The sequence below is a fragment of the Drosophila melanogaster genome, chromosome 3L (assembly GCF_000001215.4).
Source record: "Drosophila melanogaster chromosome 3L".
In the NCBI taxonomy this organism is placed as follows: domain Eukaryota; kingdom Metazoa; phylum Arthropoda; class Insecta; order Diptera; family Drosophilidae; genus Drosophila; species Drosophila melanogaster.
This window is the reverse complement of record NT_037436.4, coordinates 9,411,021-9,429,943: the sequence shown is the minus strand read 5'-3', so window position 1 is coordinate 9,429,943 and position 18,923 is coordinate 9,411,021. Positions and strand designations below refer to the sequence as shown.

Below are 18,923 nucleotides of genomic sequence, written 5' to 3'. Positions count from 1 at the left end.
GTTCTAAGGTTCAAGTCCTCTCTTATTTCTATTTAATTCATCTACCTTCGAGATTTGCATAATTATGGTATATTTGCGGTATATTTTAGTATGTTTTTCACACAACCACCCTGGTCACACGGCATCCTTCTTTTTCTTTCGTTTCCGGCGAGGTATGTGCACAAATTTTGTTTCTCCACGTTTTTCTTAAAAATAATTGCTTATTTCTCATTTTAGCGGTGATTAAAATATCCATCGAGCAACATAATGGTACGTACCAACGAAAAACTGGCTGAACTCGAATCAAAAAGCGGTCAAACAAGCATAAAACGGCAACGACAGCCGCTTATCCCACGTGCATAGTGCCAATTTTGTTACCCCAAAAGCAATTATTTGTATCCGGCGTCTTGAAACCGTCCTTAATATCAATACCAAATAGCAATTCAAACGGAAACTTTAAAAGAAACCTAAACTAAAACCGAGTGAAGGCCTCTTACATTAAAAGTCCCCGAAAAATGCCGCAACTATCTCAGAAAATCAGCTGCAAATAACTATTTAGTTGTGACAGAAAACTATCGCAAAGATACAACAAAATGGATTGAACTATCGTGATACTAAACATTTTATCAACTACCACAGGGTCGCGTACGAACCAAGACGGTGAAGAAGGCCGCTAAGGTCATCATCGAGAAGTACTACACTCGCCTGACGTTGGACTTCCACACCAACAAGCGCATCTGCGAGGAGGTGGCCATCATTCCCACCAAGCCCCTGCGCAACAAGATTGCCGGGTAAGTGCCGCTCAAATCTCGTTAGTGAGTGGATCTATAATCCCCAAATTCCTTTCCAGCTATGTCACCCATTTGATGGGCCGCCTGCGTCACTCCCAGGTGCGTGGTATCTCCATCAAGTTGCAGGAGGAGGAGCGTGAGCGTCGTGACAACTACGTCCCGGCCGTCTCCGCTCTGGAGCAGGACATCATCGAGGTCGACGCCGACACCAAGGAGATGTTGAAGCTTCTGGACTTCCACAACATCCGTGGCCTGCAGCTCACCCAGCCCAACACCAACAACTTTGGTCGTCGCAACTAAGATTTGTATAGCGCGTAGATGATGATGTTCTGATTTGCATGGGATCACAATAAATTTGTGTGAAGTGCATTTAAAGTGTATGTTTTTGTGTTTCAATTAATTATGCGTATTCGATTGAAAAATATCCAAAGTGAACATCGTTTCCAAAGTGGCTCACCAGGCAGGAAACTCGATCTAAATTCAAGAACCCCAAGTCTGTGTTCCGTTTATCATCTTTATTCGCATTCGAATGGAAAATACTGTAGACATGCACATATTTGTAAATATGTTTATATTCAATCCATAAATATATGGGTTCGTTTTTACACAGACGATATATAAAAGATATTCTACGAGTGCACAATATTTAAATCTAATCGTGTACGCTGATGCCAGTATATATAATTATTTGTTATGTATATGATGGGTGGTAGCTATACGTATGATTGTTCCCTCCGGTTCAGGAAGATGCTGATGTAATGGGCGACGCAGCCTGATCCTGCTGGGGTCTTCGCACCGGATTACGCAAGACCAGCTCGGAATCCTCCGAAATGATGGGCAGCGCGTGTGCCCAGTGGTAGTTGATCAGATGGCTAATGCTGTCGAAGATGCGATCTTTGGTTCGGACCACGCCCTCGGGATCGATGAGAAGCAGATGCTTGGGCGTCTTGCCCTCTAATCCGGTTAGTACGTACTGGCCCCGCTTTCCCTGTGACTCGCGCACCAGAAAGTCGCCGTCCTGCTGCAGCAAACGCTCCGATATTGGTCTGGATATGCCCGCATGGAACCACACCTCCGCTGTGAGCGGGCATTGCGGTCCGTCGAACACATCGCGAACAGAGGGCAAAACAGAATTGGCAGCTGTGGTCGCTTGGAGGGGATCAAAGTGGCCTAACTTATTGGTCGTCTGATCGGGAGGCGGGGAGTTGAGGTCGATGAGGTTGCTGCTCAGGCGATCGCGAGGCTTCTTCAGATTCAGTTGTGCCACACGAGGCGCATGCGGATGGAGAGGTTGCTGCACCTGCTGTTGTTGTGGTTCCGGCACTTCTGGTGGCAGCTTGTTTGGCAAATCGTTGTAGTACTCCTTCACATTCTCCTTGCAGCTTTGATTGATGTTACAATCCGCCGAGGGATCATTGAGCCTACTGAGAGCGTTGAAGCGCAAGGCAAACGCCTTGCCAATGGTCACTATTAGATCCTCGCTTTGGCCGCCAGCGCATTCCAGGACATAACATGCCCGCCATTCATCCTCATTCTTGGCTATGTAGGCGAGGAAGTCGAGGGTGTCATTGTCACCGCCGGACGCGAACGATATGCGCGGCATATTGTGATTGGCTATAACCTCGCCCGTTTCCACGTTGCTTAGCGACAGAGCACGGCTCGATACATTAATGATGATGTTGGTGCCGGCGTGCTGCATGCTGGGTCGATCCGATATGAAGTTGGTTAATCTCCGCTTGCCAGCAGACTTTAAACCGGCCGCCTCGCAAACTCGATTGATGCACTCTCTGCAGGCAAGGGCAAACAAACATGACAATACTGCTGTGACTCATGGCTATTGCTCACTTACCGCGCTAACTGCGTACGGGTCTCGAAGTCCAGGGATTTCATTGAGGTCTTGACCTCAACGCATCCCGTGTACCGCACGTTGAATGCAACACCCACGCCCATTATGACGTCGTCCGGATAGATGCAGCCGTCGCTGGTTGTCCCGGAACCGCTCCGGTTGCCGGCATCGCCATTCTTAGGCATTTGTGCGGTGGCTGTGGGCGCTTGGCAGCGATTTGGCTTCTTGCTGGTCCTTTTTCCGCAGCTGTAGGCTGCAAGCCTTTGTTATTAGTAATTCGGATATTACTCAAGGTGGGACCGTATTCGCGAAAGTGTGGCCGCACTGCAGCGCTGGAAGTGTAACCGCAGCTAGCAGGCATATCGATAGTTGCTCAGTGGTGGAGCTGAAAGGGGGTTCTAACGAGCTTATCATTTCAATAATGCAAAAGAAGATATAAAAATGTAACTGAAAATGCTAGTTGCTTGGATTACGTTACTCAAATTTCGATATCTTGAAAATATTGGAACTGGCACTCTTTAAGACTCCCATCCCTAACCAATCGATTGACCGGTTAGCTGCATGCCATCTCTATGTGGCAAGCCAAAGCTTCGCCTGGCTCCAAAGAAAACTTCACCCCCAAAAATTTGTGCTCGCCGCAAACGATGTTCAGTTACTAACCGACTTTCGCGCAATATCCACACGTCACGGCTACGGCCACAAATCATCCGGTTCTTTACTCCGATTCCCAAAGCGGCGCGTATACATACACAAACAAACAAAGCAACAAACCGCGGCGAATTACCAGGTGTGTGGAAAATACAGAAATACGAAAGGCTCACCAGTTTTTAACGGCGTTTTTTTTGTTGGGTTCAATTTGAGACAAAATTCAAAATCAATAAAGCAAGACAAACCCCCCGCCCCGCCGACGCGTGTGTGAGTGAGATACATAGTTACGACCGAATCGCAACGCGCAGCATCCGTAAGCATCCGAAAATTGCAGCGGAAAAGCCGGAATAGTGCATTCGCCGTGCCACTGGAAACTGGAACGCGAATCCGTGAGATATTTCGATTTCCAAGCCCAATCCCCCCGAGGCTGTTGTGTTTAACCGTTCCAAGCGTTGCGGTAAGTCTACTTCGTCAAGCTTTCTGTTTACGTTTATGCCAGTTTTTCATACCCATTTCCATTCCGCTGCCCACCGCTTTCGTGCCGCTGCCTTGTGGCTCAGTGGGCACATAAATAAAACATCTTTACGTCATGCGACGCGCTCTGAAGTCATGACCAATAGACAAAGACACCAGCGGCCACGCAGAAATAGCCAACAAGCGCCTCATTTGCATGGCATCCATGATTGTATTATAGAGTAGAATTTCTGTTATGTCTGCACTTCCCTTAAATGTGGCTTTTTTCCAAAATCTACGTTATTTAATTAGCATCCACAGTGAAACATTTACTGGATAAATTACTTCTTTAAGTAATAAATTGCACTTTGAACTATTTAAATAAAATAACGTACAATGAGAATTGGGAAGGCCTCAGAAGGCCTCCTTTATAGAATCCTTACTGTCACCCAAATCACCCAAATTGAGTGATTCAGATTCACTTGGGCTGCAGGGCATAACAGACGCCTTTTAAGCCCAGTTCATTAGGATGGTGATATCATCGGCGGCTGCTTTTTTCCCGTTCTGCGTTCGAATGCAACCTTAATTCACGCCCCTATACCGTTCAAACGGCAGTCGAATCACGCCTAATATGGTCCACATTTAAGCTGGCTCAAAGCGTTTCCCGCCGCCAATTAAACACGATGACGTTGACCGCCAAACCGCCCGTTCCATTCATGGTTTACCGCCCAATGCTGGCACCCACGCTTCGGCCTTGCCTTTGTTTTTGCTTCTGCTTGCCAACTGTTTCAACTCCGCTGGAGTCGATTACAGCAATTGATAATTGCCGCAGAGGCGTTGTTTTCTGGTTTTTAACGGCCTTTTGAGCCGCCAATTGCTGGCACCTTCGTGTTAAAATCGAAAGGAATTCAAGCTTGGGCAATTAAACAGCTGGTCTTCAATCGCAAGTAAAGCAACAAATTTGATGCTTAACAAAAGTATTAGTTTTCCTACAAATGTCCATATGCCCAATCTAAATTCTCTCATAGTCGAATTAGTTTTTAATTTGGCTTCAATACATAAAGAATATCTAAATGGGTTAAAACACACCCATTTATCCAAAATTTTGAAAGTTGAAATCTGGAATCGGCTGCCCACTAATTATTTATTTTCCCACGACCCTTCACCTTTCGGTCTATTGTTATCATTTTGTTCTGGTATGTAGATATAATAGGCTTATAGACTTACTGGTTTCGAAAGACGTCAGAAGTCGAAAGTAAATTCGTCATGAAAAGAGCATTTGTTTTGTTGTTGTAACCTAATGGGCTATTATTGCAACTGCTAATAGCTCTGCAAGGCTGCATTTAAAACATTTAGGCTTTAATTGGTTTTACCTAATTGGTACCTACAATCAAAAATTTAAATAAAGTATTTAACATACTATTCCATAGAAAAATGAATGTTTTATTTAAACTTTTGTTGTATTTTTCGTTTTTGTTCGCCATAAACATATAAATACAGAAATTTATTTTTATACATATTTTATGTGCATGAAATTTCTTTAAATTAAATAAATTGCTTACAGTTGGATGCTAAAGCGTGAACTGTTCATTAGCATAAGGGCGCACCCTGTATTTTTACAACTTCTGCTGATTCACTAACAGTGCGCGCTTAACATATTCTGTTAAGTTAACAGTAACAAAGTTGATTTCACTTGTTCGTTTTCCATTTATTACTATCGCTTTTTATTATTGTTTAATTACGAACTAACGTACATATTATTACACACATACTTGGGCATAAACATGTGCATCACTACGAGCTATAACACGTTGATTTCAAATACTAAATTCGCCACTCCCCCACCGCCTTACGTATACGTATCTCACTGCCCCATCAGCTGCTCAAAATCCGTTACGTAATACTGTGCACGGCGATAGACCTCCGGCCGCACGACATTGCCACCGAAACCTATAAAGTAGTTGGCTGGCGGTACGGCCTCCAGATCGGTGGCTCCATCGCCGATCATGGTGATTAGGGAATCGTCGCTATTCTCCTTCCTTATCAGGGCGATAGCCTCTGCCTTTCCGCCGGAACGCGAAGTGGGCTGGTTGATATCAAAGCTATCGTATTCGCCCAAATAATCGAACAGCATCTTGTTGGCATAGACGTTTTTCAGGGGAATACCCAATTCATTGGCCACGGGCGCAATTAGGCAATCGAATCCGCCGGAGATCAAGTAAACCTGTTTTCCCTCCGCCTTCAAATGGCTGACGAAACGCTTCACGTTTTTGCTCAGTGTACTGGGTCGCTCCTGGATGAAATCCCTCACTTGCTGCTGTGTCGGCCGTATGATGTTCAAGCGAATTTTGAGGGCATCCTGGAAGGTCATGGCACCGCCCATCGCCTCCTTGGTAACGCGAGCCACCTCGCTCCCCTTGCCACAATATTCGGCCAGTTCGTCGATGCCCTCCTCGCAAATCACCGTGGAGTCCACATCGAAACAGACGATCTGCGACTGCTGGATGACCTTGGCCGCCAACTGGGGCTGCTTGGGCGGTGTTATGGCCGAGGCCACAGTGGTTTTCGCCGCGCCACCGGTGGTGCCATTGCCATTGCAATTCAGCTGTTTGGTCAGCAGATTATGGCCATTTGTGGCTGCTGCAGGACGCGCCAAACTCAATACGGAACCGCTCATCTCGACCGGCGAACACGTTGTGTTTTTTGGAAGCGGTTTAAGTTTTGGCTTTTCGTTTAACGTTTGGCGTAAAAGCTTCGGCTGTGTTTGGTGCCCAAAATTTTCCACTGCTTCTCTTTTTGTGTATCTCTTATATCTTGTGCTTTTTTGTTGTGTATGTTTTCTCGTTTCTTTTTGCACACGCGCTTCGCGTTGCGGGCCAGCTGTTTTTGTTTGATAAGTGGTTACGGTTTGTGTGTGCCAGCGGGTTTTCCTTAGTCGAACTGCTCGCGATGACTGATTTTTCACAAGTGACTCAAAAACAGTCGATCGCCCTTTTAAGAAAACCCGCTCAACGCACACAAAAGCGGTTTCTCTCTTTTTGTCGTTCTCTCTTTTCACACTGACCACACGGAACGAAAAAATGATTACCGACCACACGGAAAGAAAAATTTATGTCCAGACGAAACTATTTTTGTCCAACTAGCTGATTTGCATAACAATTTAAGCCACAAGAAACTAGATTAAAATTTTACATTTAAATACATTATCAAATCGAAATATCAATAATTGTAATTTATTCTTACAAAATGTAAACGCAGTTGCTTTCTTTTCAGTGTAGCGATCGAACGATAAGCATTACAAGTGTGCGAGTGGGAGAGAAATGCGTTTTTGTTACAAACTCCAAACCGTTTTCGTTTTTCGGTCAGTTCAAGAAGACTTCCAGAATACCCTAACTTCTATGGCTTATATTTTTATCCGCGAATTACGCTCAATTTTCATTTAATCAGTTTCAATTGAGAGAGAATTGCTTTGGGGGAACGTGAACCTTTGATCACAACATGTGCTGCATGAATGCGACAATGTCTGCTTATCACAAAATATATAAACAATAGAAACAATTATGGTTGAGCTGTCATTAAACTCGCGACACTCGACTGCTTAGAAGAACCGCCTAGAACCAGATTTTCCAGCAGGAGACCATCGCTCCTTATCTTTTCTGGCACCATTTCATACTTGAAGATTGCCAGGAGACCTGGTTCTGGGTCCAGACATCGAAAGACTACCTCAAAAATTATCGACAAACAAATAACAAGTGTGGCATTTATGACCCCGGTTCTAGAAATGTTGTCTGGTAAAATCCAAACACGGGCGCATGCTGCTTATCACTTTGAAAACGAAGTGTACTTTTTGCGTCTGGTTGATCCCCCTGTTTTCAATACTTTCTTTTTTGCATTAATGCTTAATCATTGATGTGGAAAATAACCGAAATCTCAGCTGATTAACGCTGGTGTAAGCCTTAGGTATTTTTAAATCGGCTAGACTTATATTTAAACTGTTCCAGTCCGACATTCTGATGCAATTTATAGCTACTGTTGCAGTGTCATACGCTTTCATGTAAGGTGAAGTATCTTTTTTCTCAATTTTCTCTCCGAACATTCATGATTTGACTTTTGAGTCTCCGGTAATTAGATACAAATCAACAACAAAAGCGAGGGGCGTGCAATTGCAAGTGGCAAAAACAACAATGACGGCTGTAAATGCAATTCTCTCTGCGGTTTCTTGTTTTTGTTATCGTTGCTATGGCACTTTTTTCGCAATTGTAGAATAACAAGTTGTTTTGATCGTTTGCGATCGTTCCGTTCGTGGTAAACAGCTCAAAAACAACAAAAAGTAAACTGCGGCTAGACCGCAAAAAGTATTTCAATGCCACGTTATCGATAACGATAAACAATTCATTGCGTGCAATGCGTGCATGTGCATGTTTGAACATGTTCTCATGCATATTTAAAGCTTACTTCGGCCAACGACTTCCACTAAACAAAGCCGTAAACAGTTGACTGCTTTTAATTGCCGTTGCCTCGAGCGACCAAATAACCAAAGAAGGAAGGAAAATCCAAGGGAATAACGGCCCCGACCACACCTGTACCTTTACCTGAGCCTGTCAGCGGCTGCGGCACCTGTCGTTTACCGTTATTTTTTGTTTTACCTTGGCAACTCGTCTTGGGTTTTGGGTGTACCTTTCGGCTCTGCATTTATCGATTGACCTTGTTGCTGCATAAATTTCCAACCAAGTCCGTTTCCATTTTGTATATGTATGTACACACTTTCCCTGGACATACAAACTAAATAGAGGTAGGCTCGTCACCTGATCCGGACCGCATGGCAAAGTACCCGAGCTGACTAATTTATTATGCCCATTGAATGGCCGACGCGGTAATGGTTCTAATTCACAAAAAATTCGTTGAGCAGTCGAAACTCTTAATCTCAAACCACTAAAGACCATTTAAAGTTTATTAAAAGTTTGAACTATTAGTTTGTTGGCATTTCAGAATAATGTAACTTTTTTGTTGCCTACTTTCTAACACATGGTTTTGAATGGGCTTCTCATAGATATGAATGTTTTGTATATAAAAGATAATAATACTAGGATATCGAGCATGGAAACATACTATGTATAAAAAAAGTTCGACTTTTGAACAGTTTACTGTACTTCCATACACAGCACTGCGGAATTTGGCGAGGCAGTTGACAGCTGTTCTGTAATGGAGCTCTCTGGCCACACCCCAAACTATTTACGCCCACTTCCAGACCAAAATGCCGGGGGCTTGCATAATGACGCGACACTTTGTGCGATTGTTATTTTGTAGCCGACAGCTGATAGGCTCGGCATAATGGCTATTATTCCAGACTGAAGGCTTGGCGAAATTGCTGTATTAATTTTCATCACCAGGCAGTTTAATCGGGAAATGACTATTTATATTTGGGTTGCCAATTGTCTGCACCTCTCGATTGATTTGTTTTTCCACTGCTGTTTCCATGCCGCATTGTTGTTTGTGCGCTGTCTACTGATTAACTGTTAAATTGAATATGACGATCCCCCTTTCCTCTCTAACACTCGACTTGTTTATGGCTGCACGCGATTTTAATGCCGCTGATTAACTCTCTCACGCTCTTACATTCACAGCACACCTGCATACGTACATGTATGTAAGTGGAAGAGAATCAAGCTCACTTGACACATTTACAAGTGGAGCAAAAGGGGAGCACAAGAACTGCAGTCTCCCTCTTGCACTCACCCCTTAATGCGGAGCGTGGTTTTCTTTGTTATTCTGGTCCTTTCTTTTTATGTCCTCTTGTATTTTTGTTTTGCATCGCTTGAGGTTGCTTCATAAACAGTTAGAAAGTGGGCTGATTGTGTATGGCAACGTCAACGGTTGTGCACTGGAAAAATAAACAGCCAATGCAATAACAACAACAATGTAGTCCCCTTTGCTGGGGGCCATCAACATGTGCCACATACAGCCGAGGTTGTGCGACTACCACTCAAAAGCTGAAATGTTATGGATAAGTAATGAACCATTTTTTCGTCATATTCAAATTGAAATATCCAGATTGTTAGTAAAATCTTTAAATTGTCATAAATTCTCCAGCGTTAAAACGTTTTAACTCTTTATTGGCCATACTTTTTTGAGCTATACTGTAAGTATTGTTGATATGCAAAAATGAAATGAAAACACGTCATTCGCGCCGACCATAGCTTTTCTGTTGCTATCGCACTGGAAACTCGGGCATCGCTGCTAGCTGCGACGCCGGCAGAGAGTTGTTTAACTTTTTCCCCCCTGACAAAATCGTAACAAAGGGTAAAGTTTTGCTGTCCCGCCCCATCAAAGGTAATTACAATTGAAAGCCCTGCTCTGCGTTATCGCCGAGTTCGTTGCACTTGCGAATTAACAAAAGCAGTGGCGGCGGCATGCAAGCGACCAACGTTGTGTCCTGACAGGCACGCCTCCATCGAAACGGAAGCCATATCCCTATTCCTGTCGCAAGGGATTCGCCGGCGAAACGCAACAGTTTCGATTGTAATCCGAGTCTAATGCGCTGATTTAGGTCAACAGGCGGAGTCGGCAACAGCAGCAAAACAAATGCTGCTTATGCCGAGGGATTGCGCCCAAAAGTACACTCGCAGAAAAAGTCACAAGTAGGAAAATATGTATATATCTTGCGTTCCACATATGATAGATGTTAAATATTTTTTTGAACGAAATTCCCATTGTTATGTAACCCAAGAAAATTTCTCTCTGTGTCCACGTGTGGGCTTGCATCTGCTGAATCATTGGCGATGGCAATAGCAACAATGATTGGCTTGATTGCATGTGCAGCGTTTCCCACACAGCGAAATAGACAAAGCCAAAAGCCAAAGTAGGGTTTAATCGAGCGGCATCAGATAATCAAATTGTTTGCACACCGCTTTCGCAACGCTCCATTAAGTTCGCAATTCTCATTTACCAATTTCAGAGCGTTTTAACCACATACACAAGCTTAGTGCCGTACACGGGGTCCAAAAGAACAATCGGGGTGCAGCATAATGGTGGAATTCCGCTTCGATATTAAGCCGCTGTTCGCGCAGCCAATCATCAAGGTGACATCCAATCTCCTGCCGAACACCTTTCGCGGCGATCGGCGTCAGTGTTTGTGAGTATTGAAATTGTACGCGGAGTATGATCTTAATGGCTTTGATCCGACTAACCGTTACACTTTCCACACTCACCCACGTATGCACGACGCAGAGATGCCACCAGCAAAATGACCGAGATCATTGACCAGCTGGGCCAGCTGTCGGCCACCTCGCAGGGACTCAGCAAACCGGTGACAACGGCCCAGCGCCTGAGGATGTCCGACAATCAGACCATCTATCTGCTGGCAGATAATGAGGCGGGTCACAAGTAAGTAATGCCAAGTAGGAAATATACCTCTTGATGATGAGAATTGCCTTCAATATGATTGCACCTTAGGGAACCTAAGTTATGTTATTATAGTTAACGCACGTTTTGACCTTTTCCAGTGGCGCCGTCTTAGGTCTGTTGAAGGTGGGCACCAAGAATCTCTATTTATTCGACGAAGCCGGAAAGACGCGCATGGTGGAGCAGACTCCATCCATTCTGGACTTCTATGTCCACGAGTCTCGTCAGCGTGCCGGACTGGGCAAGCGTCTCTTCCAAACGATGCTCAACGAAGAGCAGTGGACCGCACGCAAGTGCTCGGTGGATCGGCCGTCGGAAAAGCTACTGTCCTTCCTTAGCAAGCATTACGGATTAAAGCGAATCATTCCGCAAGCGAACAATTTCGTGCTCTACGAGGGATTCTTTAACGATGGGGAATCGGGGAATGGAGGTGGTAACGGTCATGCTAACGGCACCCCGAATGGCCTGCACATCACAAACAGGTGAGCAGCGGATTGGGAGCACAGGAGGCGTCGCCCATACTGGCGCAGTCCGCGGTAATTAAGGCGTTGCTTTCGCCGCTGCAGGAAACATTTCACTTTCGGGCCCCAGTGGGCCATTTCTTTTGGCCCCATTTGCATATCGTTTGGAAATCGGACTAAAGATTTGTTTCTTTGTTTGTTTGTTTGTTTGCCTAAATGAAGCCCGCCGATCGATAAAACGCGGTCGGATTTGATTGATAACATTGCTTAAATGGTGGCCTGTTGCTTGCTTTGCTTCTTAAATTCTCTGTATACCATTTAAATATAGAAAATTACTAACAGAAAAGAATTCATAATGTAAATCTTATAGCTTAGGTTTTCATTATGATATGGTTATACCAAGCTGCTTCATTGATATATATAGTATATACAGAGATAATAATCTAGGCCATTCCTTATTCTAAATGACTAATGATGCTTAACTCTTTCTCCACATGAAACGCTAACTGTTAACCAATGATAACCAACGATAACATCACATCGACAACAGTCCTAACACACACCTCTTTGGCGCTACTTACCTGGGCGAGGATTCTAACCAGCGACGTGGTTCGCAGCAGCAGACAACACCGAATGCACGACTGCAGCAGATAACACAGATCTCTCCGTCCGGACGATATGGGGCTAAACGTCCCACCTGCAGCATGGCCGAGGTACTGAGAGATGCTCCTCAAGCGTAAGGATAGCCATGAGGGTTATATTTCGATATTGTTGGCTTATATCATTCCGTTGAAAGCTAAATATAATTATTTGTTAATATAATAATCTAGAGTTAGGGAAATCAAGGGAATTGCCAGTTAATTGGTTAATTGGGTGACCCATTTTTTTGTTGCTAGAAATCAAAAAGCATTCGGATGGAAAAACATAATCCTAGTTGGCCAAGCTCTCCAACTTTCAATCTGTCAGAGTCAAGATCCCCAAGCGACTGTGGATTTAGCTCAGTTTAAATTTATACATCCCAGCGGTCGGATAGCTCTTTCGACTTCCTTCCTGTATACAAAAATATATTTGTATTTTGTACACTTTTTTTTTTGTAACTGAAAAAAAATCATCAACTACTTTCCTCGCGATTTGTGCTGAATTTTTCGTGCGGCTTGCTAATTTTCAGTGATTTAATTTATGGATGCCAAACGTGGTAATGCCACCGGGGCACGCCAAGTCGGTGGTGGTGGTGGTGGTGGCTATCATGCCTCCAAGACGAGCGTTGCTGTAAGTTGGTCGACTAACTAACACTCCTCGAGATGATGACTGAATAACTTGGTTTACAGTCACGCCATGCCGCTGGTGGTGGAGTAGCACCGGCAGTGGGTCGCAAGCAGGTCAGTCAGGTCAGCCTGACGCCCAGCCAGTCAAGGAATACCAATGCCACCGAAAATGTAAGATGCTGCTTTCCGCATTCGGAATCATTAACCCAAACGATAAATCACAGCCACTCAAGAGTCCATTGGACGCTTTAAGCCGCAGCGGCCCCGTACGCAATCAGAATCCCTTCCAGCGTCGCTCTGGCTTGCAGGATGTCGATGAGGCTTTTCTGGCATCCAACATTTTTGCTCGACCGTCCCGTGTCCGCCATTCTGGACTTGATCGGGAGATCATGCCACAGGCCGCAGTAGGAGGAGCAGTAGCTGGTGGACAGCAAGCATCGCCTCCCATTCCCACCCAGCAGCAGCATCATCAACAGCAGCAGCAGCAGCAGTATCAGCAGATACCCCCAGTGGATGCCGTGCCACAGCAGCAGATGGCTCCGCCGGCAGTGGTGCCACAGCAGCAGCAAATGCAACAGCAGTACGTGCAACAGCCGGCTGCCGGTCAGCCGACACGCATGGATCCACCACCTTCGGGACGAGCTCATGTCCATCAACAGCAAGTACCACATCAGCAGCAGCAGATGCAGCATCAGCAACAAATGCCACCGCAAACTGGCTACGAGCAGCAGCAGCAGCAAGTGATTCAACCAGATGCACAAATGCAGAATAAATATGCAAACCAGCAGCAGCAGCAGCATCAGTTGCAGCCGCAACATCAGTCTCCTCTGAATGGATATGTAAATATTACTACGTTCATAGACAATTTTCGAAGAGGTTAACCAACTACACACACCTGACCCACAGCCCTCTCAGCCGCCGAATGCGGTTGCTCCGCAGGCAACTATGCCAACCACCGGAGGAGGAGCAGCACCAGCTCCAGGAGCAACTGGCGGCAGTAATGCACCCAGAGAAAACGCTGGTGGCTCTGCTGCACCGGCGGAAGCCGAGATGTGCACCACATGCCCCAACTGCCAGACCACGATCTATTTAGTACGGTCCCCGGAACTTGGACACGGCGATGCCGGTTTACCTGTCCAGTAAATGATTAAATCTCCGCCGAGTGAAATGCACCAAATTCTAAGTGCATACTTCTGTTGTTTCATCATGTTTTGTTTTAATGTATCGACATTTTCTGAAGGAATCGCAACTTCAAAGAAGCTCCTTTTAAACTGGACCGTAATATAATATTGGGACGAATGTGTGTAAATTGAACAATTCCCAATAAAACAAATTAGAGAGTTGTAATTTAGCCGGTTAAATAGAGTGGGTGGTCAAATGGGGTGGTTATATCAGCACCAAAATCTTAGGGGTTGATATTTTGGCTGCGTGCCAAGTGGTTTTTTTTTTTGTTTGGGGTAACAAAAAGTATATTATATATAGTATACATATTAAGTTGTAGAGCTGGCAAGTAATAGAGAAACTCGTTGAATTTTAGGTCCCACGAATGGGCTATTAATATAAGTTAATAGGCCGATCTTATCTGAAATTATTTTCACCTCGAATTTGACCCAATAAATTTCTCTATTTCCAGATAATTCATGCCGGCAACTCGAAGGGCGGAAATGGCAATGGCAGTGCAGAAGCGAACAGGTAAAAGCGCTTAATTATTTAATTAATTAATATCAATTTCCCTGGCATTATCATTTTGTGTGTTTGGTCTTCATTTGGGTTTCATTTTGTTCTTTTTCGTTTGTCTTTCAGAATCAAATAGACAAAGCCAGTCCACAAAAATTGCACACGGCTGCTTCACATAAAAGAATATAAATAGAAATCGACACTAGATAAACTGATATATCAACTAAATAACCATTGTACAAAGCTTTGATTTTAGCCAATTATTTATATTTTCGCCTAGTTAATTTATAAACAACCGATGAATTTACTTAATGTACAAGTACAAACAGAAGAAGCTGCACTTGCCGCATGCCACCACCCACCACCAACCACCCACATTGCAACACAAGAAATAAAGAAAAATATGAAGAGTATCAGCCCACTAAATCGGATCCGTTACACAAGACACACGAAAATACCTGACAAATTGTGATTACAACATATATAACTTATCATTTAACATTTAACTACATACTTGTTGGTCGTAACTTATTTCGTTTTTTCTCGAGCAATAAAATCAATTGAATTCAATGAATTCAGGTGTTTCTCAGTGCTGTTATTATATTGTAGTTGTTAAGTAAAGACTAGTTTTAACCGCTTTGAAAACTCTTCCAACAGTGGCAATGGTAATCACGATATTCCAGAGATTGCCGAGCAACTGCAGCGCCAGAGCCTGGCCGACTTGGAAGCCAACAGCTATGAGCCGGAGCCAGAAGTTGAACCGGAGCCAGAGCCTGAGCCGGAACCCGAACCCGAACCGGAGGTGATTACGCCACCATCACCGCCGCCAAAGAGCCACACTCCGACTCCACCATCCGTGCGATCGCCCGAGGTGGCCGAGAGCATTGTGGGCGACAACCGGAGAGCTCCGGCTTTCCAGCTGAGCAAGCAGCACACGGGCATGAAGAATCGCTCGTTTGGCGTCGGAATGGCCGTGATGCCCAGCAGCAAGATGGAGTTCGATCAGATGGAGCGCGAAGATTTCGGCGTAGTGAAGATCAACCGTCCGCCGGGTCATGAAGTCACCTCGCCGGGCCAGGACAATACGGATGCCATGTCCACCGTGTCCTCCGGCGGCGGCGGCCTCACCGATCAGGGCTACTACGATCTAAAGTTCTATCACAATAAGTTGTGGTGAAGTCGAAGTCACAAACCAGAAGGCACGCAATATTTGCTAACATCTTTTGTACGTGTGGCATAAGCATAATTAAACAAAAATCTAATCTAGTCTGTAAGATTGTATTGTCTAATCAAAATAACACACCAAACGGTTCCTGTACTTCAGTTCGATGATTTCGTTGTGAGCTTCTTCTCCGACTTTTGTTGATTTGTTCATTTGTTACAAGCCACGCACACCGAAGAGCATCCGTAAACTAAACTAGAGCCTCACAATTAAACGTTAACAATAGCAAATTGAAATATACGTAGATTAATTGCCGCCGGTACTGAGCTAGATAATTTTACAACACATACTCGTCTTTGGTTGAAAAGATCCTTTATTAATAATTTCGCTTTGTACTGTGAATTTGCAATAGCCCTTAATGTTATCCAGCCCGTGTGTATCTTCCAATTACAGAAAACGAGAATATTTCGAACAAATCTATGCCGAGTACATGCTATAGGGATAGCGCCAGTTGGCCAGAATGCATCTTCATAACCATACTTAAAATTTCTTAAACATTGTCTAACATTTAGTTGATAGAACAAAACCCCCAAAATGCAAATAGATATTAAAGATGAAGATATACAAATAAAGCACAAAATTTTGTCGACTCTATTTGCCAAGTGAAAGAGACTGGCTTTCCATTTTATCTGCAATACAATTATGTACGTTTACACACACACATGAAATGGAAATCTACGGGCTGATCTGTGGTGCTGAAATCAGTTAGGTAGCGCTATCGTTGGTGCTGCTGCTGCTGCTGTTGATGCTTAACTATTGCTGGACGTGGGCCCCTCCTCCGTCTGCCCTTACATGTAGATAAAGTTGAATCTGCAGTGAGGAAGCGTATGTATATGTAAGTGGGGCGGCAATCTATAAACTTCGATATGCGTTACGAACTTACCTGCAGAGGGCCTGCGGCAGAGATGAGATAATGGGTCCATATCCTTGCGAGTTGTCGTATAGCTCGAATAATGGCGCAGCAACAAGCTTATAATTTTTGGGTACAGCAAATAGTGCTAGATTACGGAAAACGATAGAGACAGAATTCATGTATGTAGAGATATCAACGAACATTGAAATTCACAGGATATATCATCTAGGGATATTACAATCGGTTGTACAATTTACATATTAAGAATCATTTCGCAGCCGTATGATATAAAGAGTCGTATGCGTTTCGTTTTACATTCATAGTTGGTTACGTTAGACTAATTAATTGGATTCGCTGCGACTTGCAAAGCATGACCGGCACTTTGCTGGCCCAGCGATGTCTCCTAATATCAGTTATGAACATAATTTCAATTTAGAGCAACATTATACATGATAAGTGCGGTTCGAATTGTGCGCTGAAATGCTTCAGCTGGTGGACAACATCAGTTCATTTCAGCGCACAGCGAATGCGTAAGGGCCAAAAAAGGTATAAACAGTATTTGCTTGTGTTTACATAAACGAGTGCTTAATTTAAGGAGCGACTTGCGACCTGACTGCCCAGCATGCGTGCAAATCTGCAAAACACGCGAGATTTGGGCACATGACTGCGACAGCCAGCAACGTTACAATGCTCTTCTGCTGCCTGCCCGATGGATTGGATTGCTTTCGATAAATACACAACAACCTTAAGATGAACGACACATGACACTTCACAAAAGTAAGAATAGAAGCTAGGAAATAAATAAAATATGTAAATAGAAGGATAACATTGCTGCGCTCAGTCTCACAAGTATGTCGACATATTTACAAAATTAAGTACAAGAACAATCTTTGAATTTCGAATGATAAAAATCGGGAAATAACAAAATATGCCAACACTCAGTCCTGAGCAAAAATACAATTTGAATTTGATTTTCGACATGTTGTACAATTGGACTAGAATCAAAACTAACTAAGGAGTCGCCTGCGCCAGCTTTTGCGATCTGTTTGTTTCTTTTCTGTTTGATCTGTTCTGTTTGCTCGATTTGTTGTTCTATGGCATTGCACTCTTGAGATTAGAGTTGGGTAGATACGACACACACGGCGCTAATGGAACTGCTCAGGGTACATCGTAACTGGCGTTCCCGTCCGTATCTAAACAGCATTGAAAAGATATGACATGAGGTTTGTTAGCGTATTCGGTTTTTGGCAAACAAAAACAATCTATAGGTTATATAAAGTACATGGAGAGATGGATATTCTGGATACACGGTGTGCTCGTTATACCTACGCGTAGGGACTTACAAAACGCCCTGCGGATATTTACCCTTTTCATGTAGCTGGACGAGGAAAAGCCGCTTGTGCTCCTTGGGCTTGGTGATGTGCGGCGGAATGTATGGATATTGCGGTGGCTCAAAGTTCGGCCGCCACCAGTTCCCAATCGTGTCCTCAACAATCCACTCCTGCTTTACGCCGTCCTGACGACCCAGCGTCTACGAAATAATAAAAGTAGTGATAGTTAAGATCAAATAACAATATTTAACTATGGCGCCACGTTTGACTTACCTCGGATAGCAATCTCTTGAGGCCCTCGACCTCATCCTCGCCGGCGTTTAGCTCGCCACCGGGCAATTTGAAGAACGTGGTGCCCAGCTGCAGGAGCAAGACATGTGGCAGTCCGTGCTCGTGGACCAGAAGCACTCCCTCGACGGAGCGCCGCATTCCGATCCGGTCGAATTCCTCGCGCATCCGCTGGAATCGGGATGGCACCGACGGATCCTTCTCAAAGAGCGGCTCCTTGGTGCCGAATGTGTAGTTCGTAAGGGGGTATCTGAAACAATCGATCGATCTATGATGTGCGTCTATGAATGAAATGTGTTGTACCCACAAGTTGATGGTGCGATTGATGGTTAGCGCCTGGTTGGTGTACTTCTGGGTACCGTTGTTATTGCTGCTGGCTGCATCCGCTTGGCCTTGGCTTCCGCGGCGCGGCCAACCGGAGCCCGATTTGTTTGAGACTTGCGAGGACGCCATTTTGTTATACACACACCCCTGTGGGAAAATTTGCGGGACAAGCTGGCCGACTTTCTACCAAATCCTTTGGTTGTGCGTTGGAAACTTGTATTCCAATAATATTATAATCCTTAACTGTTTATTTACAAGTTATACTATAAATGTAAACCCGTTTTAAGCCGCTTAATTACACTTTTCTGTCCAGCGCTTGTGCAAAAAAATTAACCGGCTGGACGAGGGCTGCACGTGAATTGATTGATGATGAGCAGAACTGGT

General features: G+C 44.4%; 6 protein-coding genes across 12 annotated transcripts; 3 read left to right on the top strand and 3 right to left on the bottom strand.

The window, feature by feature from the left end:
* The first annotated feature begins 122 nt into the window (after positions 1-122).
* RpS17 (Ribosomal protein S17) lies at positions 123-1,149 on the top strand. The gene is made up of 4 exons (NM_079278.3): positions 123-152; positions 217-249; positions 619-770; positions 830-1,149. The coding sequence occupies exons 2-4, from the start codon at positions 247-249 to the stop codon at positions 1,068-1,070; spliced, it is 396 nt and encodes a 131-aa protein (NP_524002.1). The 5' UTR covers positions 123-152; positions 217-246; the 3' UTR covers positions 1,071-1,149.
* Positions 1,150-1,272: 123 nt separating this feature from the next.
* Shc (SHC-adaptor protein) lies at positions 1,273-2,934 on the bottom strand. The gene is made up of 2 exons (NM_079944.3): positions 2,620-2,934; positions 1,273-2,557 (listed from the first exon to the last, which is right to left on the bottom strand). Exons 1-2 carry the CDS (start codon positions 2,799-2,801, stop codon positions 1,510-1,512), a joined length of 1,230 nt encoding a protein of 409 aa, NP_524683.2. The 5' UTR covers positions 2,802-2,934; the 3' UTR covers positions 1,273-1,509.
* Positions 2,935-3,185: 251 nt separating this feature from the next.
* Positions 3,186-16,348, top strand: Atat (alpha-tubulin acetylase). 6 transcript variants are annotated; one of them, NM_170632.2, is made up of 7 exons: positions 3,186-3,721; positions 10,673-10,849; positions 10,945-11,100; positions 11,220-11,600; positions 12,130-12,292; positions 14,478-14,536; positions 14,648-15,106. In NM_170632.2, the coding sequence occupies exons 2-7, from the start codon at positions 10,743-10,745 to the stop codon at positions 14,655-14,657; spliced, it is 876 nt and encodes a 291-aa protein (NP_729489.1). In that variant the 5' UTR covers positions 3,186-3,721; positions 10,673-10,742; the 3' UTR covers positions 14,658-15,106. The 6 variants fall into 6 exon arrangements, with proteins under 6 accessions (NP_729489.1, NP_648310.1, NP_729487.1 ...); NM_140053.2 differs by lacking the exon at positions 14,648-15,106 and adding an exon at positions 15,179-16,348 and having other exon boundaries at positions 3,267-3,721; NM_170630.2 differs by lacking the exons at positions 3,186-3,721; positions 14,648-15,106 and adding exons at positions 9,767-9,856; positions 15,179-16,348.
* Positions 5,163-6,691, bottom strand: aay (astray). The gene has a single exon (NM_079277.3). It carries the CDS (start codon positions 6,392-6,394, stop codon positions 5,582-5,584), a length of 813 nt encoding a protein of 270 aa, NP_524001.2. The 5' UTR covers positions 6,395-6,691; the 3' UTR covers positions 5,163-5,581.
* CG3982 (uncharacterized protein) lies at positions 12,556-14,189 on the top strand. Its single transcript, NM_170633.1, has 4 exons — positions 12,556-12,848; positions 12,908-13,015; positions 13,069-13,683; positions 13,751-14,189. Exons 1-4 carry the CDS (start codon positions 12,759-12,761, stop codon positions 13,985-13,987), a joined length of 1,050 nt encoding a protein of 349 aa, NP_729490.1. The 5' UTR covers positions 12,556-12,758; the 3' UTR covers positions 13,988-14,189.
* Positions 16,109-18,906, bottom strand: Cpsf5 (Cleavage and polyadenylation specific factor 5). 2 transcript variants are annotated; one of them, NM_001043132.3, is made up of 5 exons: positions 18,523-18,906; positions 18,201-18,465; positions 17,962-18,127; positions 16,627-16,741; positions 16,109-16,553 (listed from the first exon to the last, which is right to left on the bottom strand). In NM_001043132.3, exons 1-5 carry the CDS (start codon positions 18,666-18,668, stop codon positions 16,532-16,534), a joined length of 714 nt encoding a protein of 237 aa, NP_001036597.1. In that variant the 5' UTR covers positions 18,669-18,906; the 3' UTR covers positions 16,109-16,531. The 2 variants fall into 2 exon arrangements, with proteins under 2 accessions (NP_001036597.1, NP_648308.1); NM_140051.3 differs by having other exon boundaries at positions 16,307-16,553; positions 16,627-17,789.
* Between the last annotated feature and the right edge of the window lie 17 nt (positions 18,907-18,923).